At 38.2% G+C, this 13,119-nt stretch overlaps 1 protein-coding gene across 1 annotated transcript in view; it reads left to right on the forward strand.

The window, feature by feature from the left end:
* Positions 1-13,119, forward strand: part of DNAH11 (dynein axonemal heavy chain 11) — a 304,261-nt gene that overhangs the window by 34,506 nt on the left and 256,636 nt on the right. Inside the window, 5 exon segments of the mRNA XM_037508957.2 lie at positions 1,263-1,400; positions 3,061-3,185; positions 3,699-3,894; positions 6,321-6,425; positions 6,582-6,974. Of these exon segments, the coding sequence (XP_037364854.1) occupies positions 1,263-1,400; positions 3,061-3,185; positions 3,699-3,894; positions 6,321-6,425; positions 6,582-6,974 (957 nt within the window).

Below are 13,119 nucleotides of genomic sequence, written 5' to 3' on the forward strand. Positions count from 1 at the left end.
AAGCAAAACCCTCTCCTTTGCTTATAAGGCACAAACTTAGGCTACCAGGTTTCTACTGTATATAACATGCCTACTAACATTTTATGAAAACCACACAGAGTGAACAAGTAACAAAATTTTAAACACTACCTTGGTGGATAAGAGGCCTCACAGGAAGCACAGCAGACCCTGGTGCCAGACTGTCCTTGTCAGGTGGTGGCTCTGCCTTCAGCCTGTGTGTTGGGGTGCATATTACTCCATCCCCATCACTGTTTCCTTATGTGAAACGTGCATTCTTAAGACTATAGTTCTGGGTACATAATCAGCACCATATAAGCATTGGTTATGCAAGAATATTTGATTAATTACAGTATTTTTCTTGCAAGGAAAGCTGCTTCACATTAGCACACAGAAGACTCCAAGCAGAAAACAAGCCAGGAGGCTAATGGGAATCCAAGGTTAGGCTCCCCAGATAGCTTGGTGTTGTAGAAACTGGGGGTAAAGGTTAGTTTGAGATCTGGGGGTTCCATGGAATAAACTTAGGAGTTTGTGGACCTTCACTCTACTGCTTGCTGGCGATGTGGTCCTGTTCATGTGTCTGCTCTCTTCTCTCCCTCCTCATTGGCTTCCTCTGCTCGCTAGTAGTTTGCTTGCACAAAATTTTGCTGACTTAGCTTCAGTCTGCCATGCCCGAATTGTCCTTCTGAGAAAGAGGCTCTAATTAACTGAAGCCACTGGTTTGAGCCTGGACATGCACATCCAAGGAACTGTCCACTTGTGGAATGGTTGTCTTGGGACAGACCGCCTCTGCTGTCCAAGTCTACCATTCTGGGGGTCACTGGGAAGTGTGGTATGGAGTATGGGTGGCCATGGGCAGGACAGTCACTGTAACTGGTGCATTCCATCTAATTATTAATGGTGTGGACTATGGATATTCAGATACAGAAATTGTGCTTAGTACTTAGATCACAAAGCATTTTCTAAAACATTTCCTGGTGCCCACCAGGAGGAAGTATAAATTGCACATAGATTGTTTGCAGAAGGGTTCATTTCTCACTCCTTTCATTTTCCACTGAGGAATGCAACTGACCTTTAGAATTTGCTTTATGGGATGGATAGGCACAGAAGTAGGTTTTAGATTTAGAAACACTGCAGAATATTTCTAGGGTTCTAGATTTTTGCTCTCTCTACCCAGGTAAAAGGTTTAATGGGGCAATTAGTGAGCTGAGTATTAGTATTAAAAATCCATAGTTCTAACCTTTCTTTAACTTTGATTTTTATAGCTTTTGACCGTATTTGGAAATTTTTTAGAGAAACCAGTTGTCATGGAAATTTTCAGCCCACATTATAGTACACTGGTGCACATGTTTAATGCAGAGTTGGATATGTGTAAGCAATTGTATAATGAACACATGAAACAGGTAAGTGGGGGATAAAGTTAAGCACATCCACAGTACTGTTTTTGTGCATAATGGCCATCAGCTGGAACTGTATTTAATGATCTCTGAAGATCAGATACAAGCACTCAAACATTTACATTTTCTTTTTTTTTTACTCTTGAAGATATCCAGAAAGATTTATTTGGTCTAAATTTGGCCAGCAAAGAAGCGGACTCATTCTCAAAGTATAACATTTAGATTTAGGCAATATTTTTATATTCTTGTTCAGACCCGAGAATCTTTTCCCATGAGCTATTAGAGAGTAGGTTGCCAGCTAGATGCTCCATGACTCAAATCACTTTAGTGATATTTTCTGCAAATAAAAAGTTTCATAGATAACAGTATCATCGTCAAAATCAGAAAATCAGCACTAATACATTGCCAGTATAAAATCTTCAAGTCCCACTGTTTTGCCTGTGTCCCAATATGTCCTTTAGAGAAAAGGGTCCAAGTCCAAATCATGTGTTCCTTTGTCATGGCTGTTAGTCTGCAATGTATCCTCAGTTTTTTTTTTTTCTTTTATAATCTTGAAGTTTTGAATACCATTCCTTTGAAATTTTTCTTTTTTTAATATTTATTAAACAAAAATAAGAACATCACTGTCCTCCATTAAAGTCCTCCAACCTGCTTCTACCATCCTCCCTCTCCCGCTGGCAACTTTAGTTCTATTGTCAGAGTCACTGGTCTATTATTTTGTTGTATTCATTTGCTTTGTTTCCTTATATTCCATGTGTAGGTGAGATCATCCAATATATATCTTTCTCCTCCTGACTTCATTTCGCATAATACCCTTGAGTTTTCCATTTTTCTGCAAATAGCAATATTTCATCTTTTTAATAGCTGAGTAGTAGCCCATGGTGTTTATATGTCATATATTCTTTTTCTACTCATCTCTCAGTGAGCACTTAGGTTATCCACTCTGAGTAGTGCTGCGCAGTAAAAAAGAGGGATGCATGTATCAGTAGTGTTGCAGTAAAACAGAGGGATGTATTAGATATATATGTGCATATATATAAATTAGATATATATGTGCATATATATAGATTAGATATATATGCGCATATATATGTGCATATATATGTGCATATATATATCTAATGCATCCCTCTGTTTTACTGCAGCACTACTGATACATGCATCCCTCTGTTTTACTGCACAGCACTACTGAGAGAGTAGATAACCTAAGAATATAGAATCACTAATATATACCTTTTTGAATTAGTGATTCTGTATTCTTCAGCTAGATATCCAGAAGTGGGATTGTTGTGTCATGTGGCAGTTCTGTTTTTTATTGTTTAGGGAACCTCCATACTATTTTCAAATATGGTTACACCAATTTATTGTCCTACCAACAATGTATAAGGGTTCTTTTTTTGACACATCTTTGCCAGCACTTGTTGCTAGTCTTTTTTATGTAAGTCATTCTCACAGGTGTGAGATGGTAAAACTTTCACACTTTAGTTTCCTTATGGAGATGAAGAAACTGCTTTAGGCCCATCACTTTCCTACGAATTGAATTACTTACCAGATGTGTTTCATATATTTGTACCATAAAAGTACCAAAATGAACAATTGCTTACAAGGTTTGAATGCACTCTGATTAGAGTTCTGTCTTCCTCTTCACCAAAATATCAATTTGCAGATTGAACATGGAAATGTGGTTCTTAATAAAAATATGCCATTTGCCTCAGGAAATATCAAGTGGGCTAAAGAGGTCCTTGAACGACTTCAAATGTTTTGGTCAAGTTTTGCATCTCTGCATTACATGTAAGTGGTAAAATTATCTTAATGACACAATTTTTAGAGGTTAGTTGTTCATTTTAACATGTAAAGAACCTCTACCTTACTCTTTTCATTGGCTGAGCTCACTGAGAGGAGGTATTGCTGTGCTTTTAGAATATGTTTAATGGGACTCATAACTTCTTCTATTTCCATGTTTTCAGGTACTTTTACTTTTCACACACAGTATGTAGCCTTTTATTTTTTTTCTTCAATAATTAACACTTTTTTTTTTTTACAGACTTTTGTACATTTCTCTTTTCTCTGTAGGACTTAGTATCTTGTTACTAGTATTTAGTAAATCATTGGAGCTTCATTTATTTCCTATTATTTATTTATCGTTTGACGCAAAGCCCATTCAAAGCATTATTGGGTCATTATTTCTCTTCTGATTTTTATAGTGTATTTTATTATGTTTTTCACTGTGCATTTTGTTATTGTAAAGTAGTTAGCTGAAATCTGTCAAATGTGTAGGAAAGTAGAAAAACTATATTCCTACAGATTCCTGGAAAGTCCTGAAGATGCCTTAGTTTATCAGAAGTATGTTGAAATGACATCTTTGCTAGACCAATTTGAAAGTCATATCTATAATGAATGGAAAAGTAACGTGGATGAAATCTGTGAATTCAATTTGAATCAACCGTTGGTTAAATTCAGTGCCATAAATGGTCTTCTCAGCGTGAACTTTGACCCAAAGGTAGGGGTTTAATGTTTTTAAGATATTTTTAAAGATGCCATTTATTATTAAGTATGTTCCTGATAATTCATTACTTTTATTTTGGGAAAATGTGCTATAAGGAATATAACTATAAATGACTTCTAATAGATCTTTGTTTTATTATTTTGCCTTGTAATTGTTTATTTACCACTCCCACCATCAGTGGATAATAAGTTACTTGAGAGTAGGATCCATTTCACTTCATTTTTGTTTTCTGCATGGCGAGCATAGTGTCTGGCACTTGGGAATACTTAATAAGTTGAAGTATTCAGCTGACAACTTTGTTAGCTCAACTGCATTGACTCATTAGTCTTTTATCATTTGTTTTCTGGCTTGAATTATATATATTTGTAACACACATACCAGTATTCCTAGTTAAAGTTTCATCATGTAAGTTAAGTATTGGGGAATCCACAGAATGTAAGGAATGAGAGACTTTGCCATTCTTTGGGAAAATAAGGGTAATTTTGTCATAATTATTTTCAGAGGGACAATAAGCTTGAATACATTGGTTAAATTGATGGTAATTTTTATAAAACAATTTTTAGAAAAGCAAAGAGCATATAAATGTCAGAATATTAACAGTTAAGTAATTCAGATGAAAAATTACCTTATTGAACAAATCTTTTGTTATTCCAGAATAATTAACAGAAATTTCATGTTTCCTGTAGCAACTGTGTGTGTATGTGTTTATATATATATGTACACATGTATGTATGTATAAACATGTATATATATATATATTAAATAACCTATCTCCAAGTCTGAAAACTTGCTAGATATGAGGTGCAAAATAAGCTCTTTTCTATTTACCTACATGAATATGCTTTAGAGTAAAGGGCAGGTAATGGCGCAGCAGACCTCTCCTGTCTCGCCCGCTGCTCCCCTCAGCAGTGTATTTCAGTCAATCTGCCTGTTCTGTTCCCCACTCTGTCTCTGGTGAATCCTCTCACCCTCCCGCACATCTGGTCTGCACCCTGGTTCTTGTATAAATAAATTTTTTTTAAAAAAAGAAAAAGGGCATGTATATAAGAATATCTATTTATAAAGTCTCTGTGACTGAAAAAGTAGTTAAATCTCTGGTTGAATTTTTGGACAGTGAAAATCAGATATTTCCTTTTAGTGGTTGCATTCTTTTTCGGCAGTCCAAATTTATATACTTAGGAAGCAGGAAAATTATCCTCCTTAAGTTTGATAGCCATAATTTGTACCCAAATTTTGACATTTCCCCAAAATATTAAAATATCACTTAATTTTATTTCTAAATCTCAGCACATTTAAGTATTTGACCAAGAGAACTAAGGATTTCCTCTCCTTCTGATTTTATAAAAACAATTTATAGAAACTAAATTCCTCAGATGTTTTTGGAATGATTTCAATGATTCTACCTGAGGGGATTATAAAGATACAAAACAATATTGTATTAGTTAACCTATGGAGTGATAACTTGAGAAAAATTGGTGTACCTTCTTAGGCATCTGTGCAATAACAGGACCTGTGATTTAGGGATACAGTCAGTGTGCCACAGCGTGATACATGCATTCCCATAAATCAGTACTGTGAAAATTGCACAATAAAAACACAGGGCTTATGGGGAAAATGGGGGTGAGAGGTATAGTACTTAAAAACCTGTGTCAGTGATAACATTAAATAACAGGAATTTAAAAAATAACAGTTGCATAGCTTACTACATTTAAAAAGGTTAGGTCATGCATAAATATTTTAGTAAATGACATTTCCTCCTGACAAAGAACTGATATTTACGCTGCAACTTGTGCATTATTGTGAAGTAAAAAAGAGGATTGTTTGAAAAACCACATAAGACCTTACAATAGATGTGGATGAATGTGGCTCATCACATACTGGTGAGCTGAGATACCTAATGGTTATTTGAGATGTGTGCATGGGAGGATTTTGCATATTTCTAAGCCTTTGGGTTTGGTTGGGTGCAGTATTCAGCACTCACCTAGTATGCTTGCTGATGAAATTGTGGATAAGCAAAGATAAAACCTGTGATGTACTCACATTGCTCCCTAGTATATCAAACAGGTTGGGACAAGTTTGTGTTTTCTTTGTGTTATGACAGAACTGACATTTCTGGAAGAAGAATGGGATCCATTTGTGGCCTTCCATTCCACATTTTGATGTGCCTATGTTGCCATCTTTTGCTCAAATTCTTTTTTTAGCAGTGGGTCGTAGTTTGATTTATACCTTTATTATTTTTAATTACACAGCAAAGGGAATGTATGAGTTTTGCTTTTCAAAAGCAGATGAAACAAAAGCCTTTTCACTTTGACAATTTGGAAATGTGGTCATCATTGGATGAAATTTTAAGTGTTTTGATTCTAACTTGTGTTAGAATGAGATTCTTAAAATATGTACTAATCTTTGTTTTCTTTTAAAAGCTAGTGGCTGTTTTGAGAGAAGTAAAATATCTTTTGATGTTGAAGAAGTCAGACATACCAAATTCAGCATTAGCCATCTTTGAAAAAAGAAACACTATTTTAAAGGTTTGTGATTTTAGAAATTAGGTGCATATTTTGAATAGATGTATTTTGAATTTTAATTGCTAACATATAACCTGACAATACTTTTTTGGCTTTACGATTAAATAACTTTAACATATTTGGTACTTTTTTTTTTGTTTTGGGGTTTTCTTTGCTCAGTACATTGGAATTCTTGAACTTCTTGTGCAAGGATATAATAAGTTGAAACAGTCTCTTCTGGAAGTTGAATACCCCCTGATTAAAGATGAGCTCAGTGCCATTGATGAGCAGCTACAAGCAGTGGCGACAGGGCTGACATGGCAGCATGACTGTTGGGGGTACGTGGAGCAGGTGAAAGCGACAACCACAGAGTTGCAGCACCGAGTGGAGCGCACGCAGAGCAACGTGAATGTGATCCAGCAGATGATGAGGGCTTGGTCGGAGTGCCTGCTCCTTCCTAGGAGAGAGCACAGAAGGGAGGCTGTCTTCACTTTGGAGGACAAGGGCGATTTGTTCACTAAAAAATACAAGCTCATCCAAGAAGATGGCTGCAAAATACACAGCTTGGTAGAGGTAATTGCTTTTAAGGTTTCAAAACTTTTCATGTAGTTTAGAAAAGAGCAAAGTATTTAACTCAGTAATAGGACTCTTTCACTGGACTGAAATTTTTTGTGTATGGTTTTGTTAAGCCTTTAAAATGAGGAAATTTACATTATTTTCCTGTAGTTTCTGTAATTCTCACTACTCTCATTCTGAGGGAAGAGTTTGGAATGTGAGATATTTTAAAGAAACAAAGGCTAGAGAAGGCATCCTTATCTTTGTCAGGATTACATCTTTTGAATGCCTGCAGGTATCAGCCATCTTGTTTACCTCATCTCATGTGAAACTCAAGCATCTCCTGAGGGTGGTAATAATAACACTTTAAATAAATATTTGCATTATTGAAACAGTAACAGGCACTAGTCTAGGTTTATCAGTTTAAGAGGAGAAAAATAAAACAAAAATATGTGAAAGCAGAAAAATGAAATCAACAACCCCTGCCCACCTCCTTCACTACCCCCAACAAGTGTCCCTTGAATCATGGAGCTTACTTTCTAGTCAGCGAAGATGGAGAGAAAATAACAAATACTTTATATGTCAATAATAAGTGTAATAGTGGAAAATAAAGCAGGTAGACAGGGAATTGAGGGGGTGTTTTATATGAGGTAGTTGGAAAGACTTCTTTACTAAGGAAACATTTCAGGGGAGGATTGAAAGGAAAAGGAAATGTGTCATGTAGATATCAGGCTGTTATAGGGCAGCCCCAATATTGAACAGGTTGCCTGGCTGTGGGTCTTCACCTGCACGCTTCAAAGGGACTTATTAATACTCCACTACAAGGGGGGCGGAGCAACATGGCGGTGAGGAGACGCTGCGAGTAAGATCTCCCATTAAAAAAAGTGAATAGGGAGGAAAAGCGGCAGGTCCCAGTGAGAAGTGGGACACGGAAGATAAACGGGTGACGCCAGCGAACTGCCCGAAGAAGAAACTGGCCATAAAAGAGGACTAGAAGGGAGGGAAGCGCAGAACCCTGCTCCCCTCCCCCGCCCACAGAGGCGGCACTCTCCGACCGGCAAAGAGGAGGAAACAACAAACCAAAACGGCCCACAAGAACAAACGACGCAGCAAGCGGGACTGTGAATGGAAAGGAACTATTGCAGCCACCACACCCCGTGAACGGGAGCTGAGGCGAACCCTGCAGGATCCGCCGCGGCGGTGAGCGAACGGCTCCGGGCGCCATTAGAGAAGAACAAAGACCCCGGGAGACGCGCACACAGCCCGGGCTGCCGGTAAGCTGGCGCGGAAACGCGGCGCGCTCCGGGAGCTTGAAAAGCAAGTGCAGACCTGGATCGCGACTGCCCAGGTCCCCGCGCCTGCAACCTAGGCTTGCGGGGAGACGACCTAGGCTTGCGGGGAGACGCACGGAGGTCCTCACTGAGGTGAAGGTCCCTCCCTGAGTGAGCAGGAACCAGGCGCCCAGGCACGGGAGCTGTGCAAAAGGCGCCATTCCCGCGCCACTGAACTGGGCTACAGCCCGCGTCCTGGAACTGAGGGCTTTGAACTGAGACCCGGGGCACGAAAATTCGGGGCGTGGGTTCTCCACGACGGTGGGGCACAAGGCAGACACAGCACCCCAAAGCTGTTGAGGTGTACCCTACCATTCCCGCTCTGTTCTCTGTCCCATGGGGTGGGGGGAGGCGAAAAACAGCCCCCAAGGACAATAGGAGAGATCTCTGGCGCCACCTAGCGACCAGGAAAAAAAAGTCACTAACACCCTATAAAACAGGACATTTCTTAAGACTGCTTGAAAAGGGCAGAAGGTTTCTGGAGGACCCAGTGGCCAGCCGGGAAGTTATTCCACGCCAGGCCCCTTCCGACCAGCAGTCTGAGCCCACAGAGGGAGCAGGCACCCACGTCCGGGGCAGACCGGGTGCTCAGAAGAGTGTGCCTGAAACCGGAGGCACAGGGACTGCATCCCGCTTCGCCATTTGAGAACAGGGACATTTCTTCAGTAAAAACTGCCTAAAACCAGCAGAAAGCTCCCCCAGAAGACAGAAATGGCTCCTGGAAGAGCCAGAGGGGAGCGGAGAAGTTCACCCAAGATGTCAGTCAGTCCGAGCAACACAGTGTCCCAACGCATACGACAAATTAGAAAACAGACAGTAGGGAGTAGAAGAACCACACGCAACCTAAAAACTCCTCAGGAAAGAAGCACACCACAAAAAGAAAACCACTCCCCAGATTGCAACGACAGCAACTTGGAAGAACTTCTGAGCCTTCCAGAAAGAGAATTTAAAATTGCCATGATTAAAAAAGTGATAGATCAGAAGAAGGAAATTGAGTCCCTAAAGAGGGAAGTAAGAGAAATGCAGGAGATCAAAGAATTAATGGAGGAACTAAAGAACTCTGGGAAAAGCAATGAAAGCAGAATAGATGAAATGGAAGAACGAATAAGTAATCTTGAAGACACAGAAATAAAAAGAACCAAAACAGAAAAGGAAAGAGAAGTACGAAGGAAAAAGAATGAAGAAAGACTTCGGGAACTATCTGACTCCATGAGTAAAGGAAATATAAGAGTTATAGGAATTCCAGAAGGAGAGGAGAGAGATGTAGGAACAGAGAAAATATTCATGGATATAATTGAAGAGAACTTCCCAAATGAGAAGAAGGAGCTGAAAATTGATATACAAGAAGCAAGAAGAACACCAAACTTCCACGACGAAAGGAAAAACACAGCAAGACACATAATAGTAAAGCTCCCACGAATCCAGGACAAGGAAAAAATAATGAAGCTGACAAGAGGGAAGAAACAGATAACATTCAAAGGAAAACCAATCAGGCTGACATCAGACTTCTCTGAAGAAACACTACGGGCAAGGAGAGAGTGGAGGGACATAGTCAACAGACTCCAAGAAAACAGATGCCAACCAAGAATACTCTATCCCGCAAAGCTCTCTTTCCTCCATGAAGAAAGAATATGGACCTTCCCAGACAAAGAGAAACTCCGGAATTTCATTGCGACTAAACCCCCACTCCAAAAAATACTACAAGGAATCCTACAGCCAGAACCTCAGAGGGACGAATAACAACGAAAGAAGACCAAAAAAAAAAAAAAGTTATTAAAAGAATAAATAAATAAAATCAAAGGAAAGACAAACATAATGGCAAATACAGATGCTAACATATCAATATTAACTCTAAATGTAAATGGACTAAACTCTTCAATAAAAAGACACAGAGTTGCAGCCTGGATTAAGAAACAAAACCCAACCTTTTGCTGTCTCCAGGAAACACATTTAGCTACAAAAGATAAAAATAGGCTCAAAGTCAAAGGATGGAAAACAATCCTACAAGCAAATGGGCCAAAAAAGAAAGCAGGAACAGCTATACTTATATCAGATAAAACAGACTTCAAACTCAAAAAAATAAAAAGAGACCCCAATGGTCACTACATTATGATTAAGGGGACAATACTTCAAGAAGAAATAACACTCATTAACATATACTCACCAAACGAAAGAGCACCAAAATATATCAGACAACTGTTGTCCTCTCTGAAAACAGACATCAGAGAAAACACATACGTAGTGGGAGACTTCAACACACCACTATCAACAATGGATAGATCAACAAGACAAAAAATAAGTAAAGAAACTAAAGCTCTAAATAAGGACCTAGAGCATTTGGGCTTAACAGACATCTATAGAACACTAAACCCAAAAAAAACAGAGTACACATTTTTCTCAAGCGCACACGGATCATTCTCCAGGATCGATCACATACTGGGGCACAAGACAAACATCAACAGATACACCAAGATTGAAATCATACCAACCATCTTTTCTGACCACGAAGGCATCAAACTAGAAATAAATCATAAAAAGAAGGCAAGGAACTATCCTACCTCATGGAGATAAAAGCCACACTACTGGAAGACCACTGGACTAACGAGGAGATCAAAGAAGAAATTAAAAAATTCTTTGAATTGAATGACAAGGAGGACACCAATATCCTAAATGTATGGGATGCAGCAAAAGCAGTAATAAGAGGAAAATATATAGCAATAGAAGCTCACATCAAAAAACAAGAAAGAACTCAAAGAAACAACCTAATCTCGAAGCTCAAAGAGCTAGAAAAAGAACAACAAAAAAACCCCAGAACCAGTAGAAGAAAAGAAATAATAAAAACCAAAGCAGAAATAAATGAAATTGAAACTAAAAAAACAATCCAAAAGATCAATGAAACCAAGAGCTGGTTCTTTGAAAAAATAAATAAAATAGACAAACCCCTAGCCAGGCTCACAAAGGAAAAAAGGGAGAAAGCACAAATACACAGAATCATAAATGAAAGAGGAGAAATCACAACGGACACAGCAGAAATCAAAAGAATAATCAGTAACTACTATGAACAGTTATATGGAAACAAGTTCAACAATCTAGAGGAGATGGACAAATTCCTACAACTCTACAATCACCCAAAGCTAGATAAAGAAGAAATAGAACACCTAAACAGACCAATTACAAGCAGCGAAATTGAAATGGTAATTAAAAACCTCCCCAAAAACAAAAGCCCAGGACCTGATGGATTTACAAATGAATTCTACCAAACATTCAGAGACGAATTAGTGCCTATCCTTCACAAACTCTTCCAAAAAATTGAGAAGGAAGGGACAATACCAAACACGTTCTATGAAGCCAATATTACACTAATACCAAAACCGAATAAGGACAACACAAAAAAGGAAACTATAGGCCAATCTCCCTAATGAACACTGATGCAAAAATCCTCAATAAAATTTTAGCTATCAGAATCCAACAATGTATCCATAAGATAATTCACCACGACCAAGTTGGATTCATTCCAGGGGCACAAGGATGGTTTAACATCCGAAAATCAATCAACGTTATCCAACACATCAACAAAAAGAAATATAAAAACCATATGATAATATCAATAGATGCTGAGAAAGCTTTCGACAACGTGCAACACCCATTCATGATAAAAGCCCTTGAAATTCTTGGGATACAAGGAACATACCTCAACATCATAAAGGCCATCTATGACAAGCCAACAGCCAGTATCATTCTCAATGGTGAAAAGCTGAAAGCAATTCCATTAAGATCTGGAACAAGACAAGGATGTCCACTCTCACCACTGCTTTTCAATATAATACTGGAAGTCCTAGCCAGAGCAATAAGACAAGAGAAAGACATCCAAGGAATCCAAATAGGAAAAGAAGAAGTCAAACTATCACTATTTGCAGATGATATGATAATATACATAGAGAACCCCAAAATCTCCACAGAAAAACTAATTCAACTCATCAATCAATTCAGTAAAGTGGCAGGATACAAAATCAACACGCAAAAGTCAGTGGCCTTCCTATACACAAACAATAAATCTGAAGAAGAAGAAATCAAAAAAACCACCCCTTTTATTATCGAAACAAAAAAAAATCAAATATTTGGGAATAAATCTAACAAAAGAGGTAAAGGACCTATACAAAGAAAACTATAAAACACTGTTAAAAGAAATAGAAGAAGACACAAAGAAATGGAAAGACATCCCCTGCTCGTGGATTGGAAGAATAAACATTATTAAAATGGCCATCCTACCAAAAGCAATATACAGATTCAATGCTATTCCAATCAAAATCTCAATGGCATTCTTCAAAGAAATAGAACAATTATTGATGAAATTCATATGGAATCACCAAAAACCCCAAATAGCCAAAGCTCTACTGAAAAAAAAAGAAGGAAATGGAGGCATCACACTCCCAGACTTCAAACTATACTACAAAGCCATAATCATCAAAACTGCATGGTATTGGAACAAGAACAGACATACAGACCAATGGAATCGAATAGAAAATCCAGAAATAAACCCACAGATTTATGGTCAACTAATCTTTGACAAAGGAGCAAAGACTATGCATTGGAGCAAAGAAAGTTTGTTCAATAAATGGTGCTGGGAAAACTGGGTCGCTACATGCAAAAGAATGAAGCTTGACCACTACCTCACACCATACACAAAAATCAACTCAAAATGGATTAAAGAACTAGACATAAGACCTGAAACCATAAAATACATAGAAGGAAATATAGGCGAAACACTACGGGATTTGCACATCAAAGACATCTTTACAGACACATCACCCAAAGCAGTGATAGTGAAGAGA

This window comes from Talpa occidentalis, unplaced genomic scaffold (assembly GCF_014898055.3).
Source record: "Talpa occidentalis isolate TD23 unplaced genomic scaffold, MPIMG_talOcc4v2.1, whole genome shotgun sequence".
Lineage (NCBI taxonomy): Eukaryota > Metazoa > Chordata > Mammalia > Eulipotyphla > Talpidae > Talpa > Talpa occidentalis.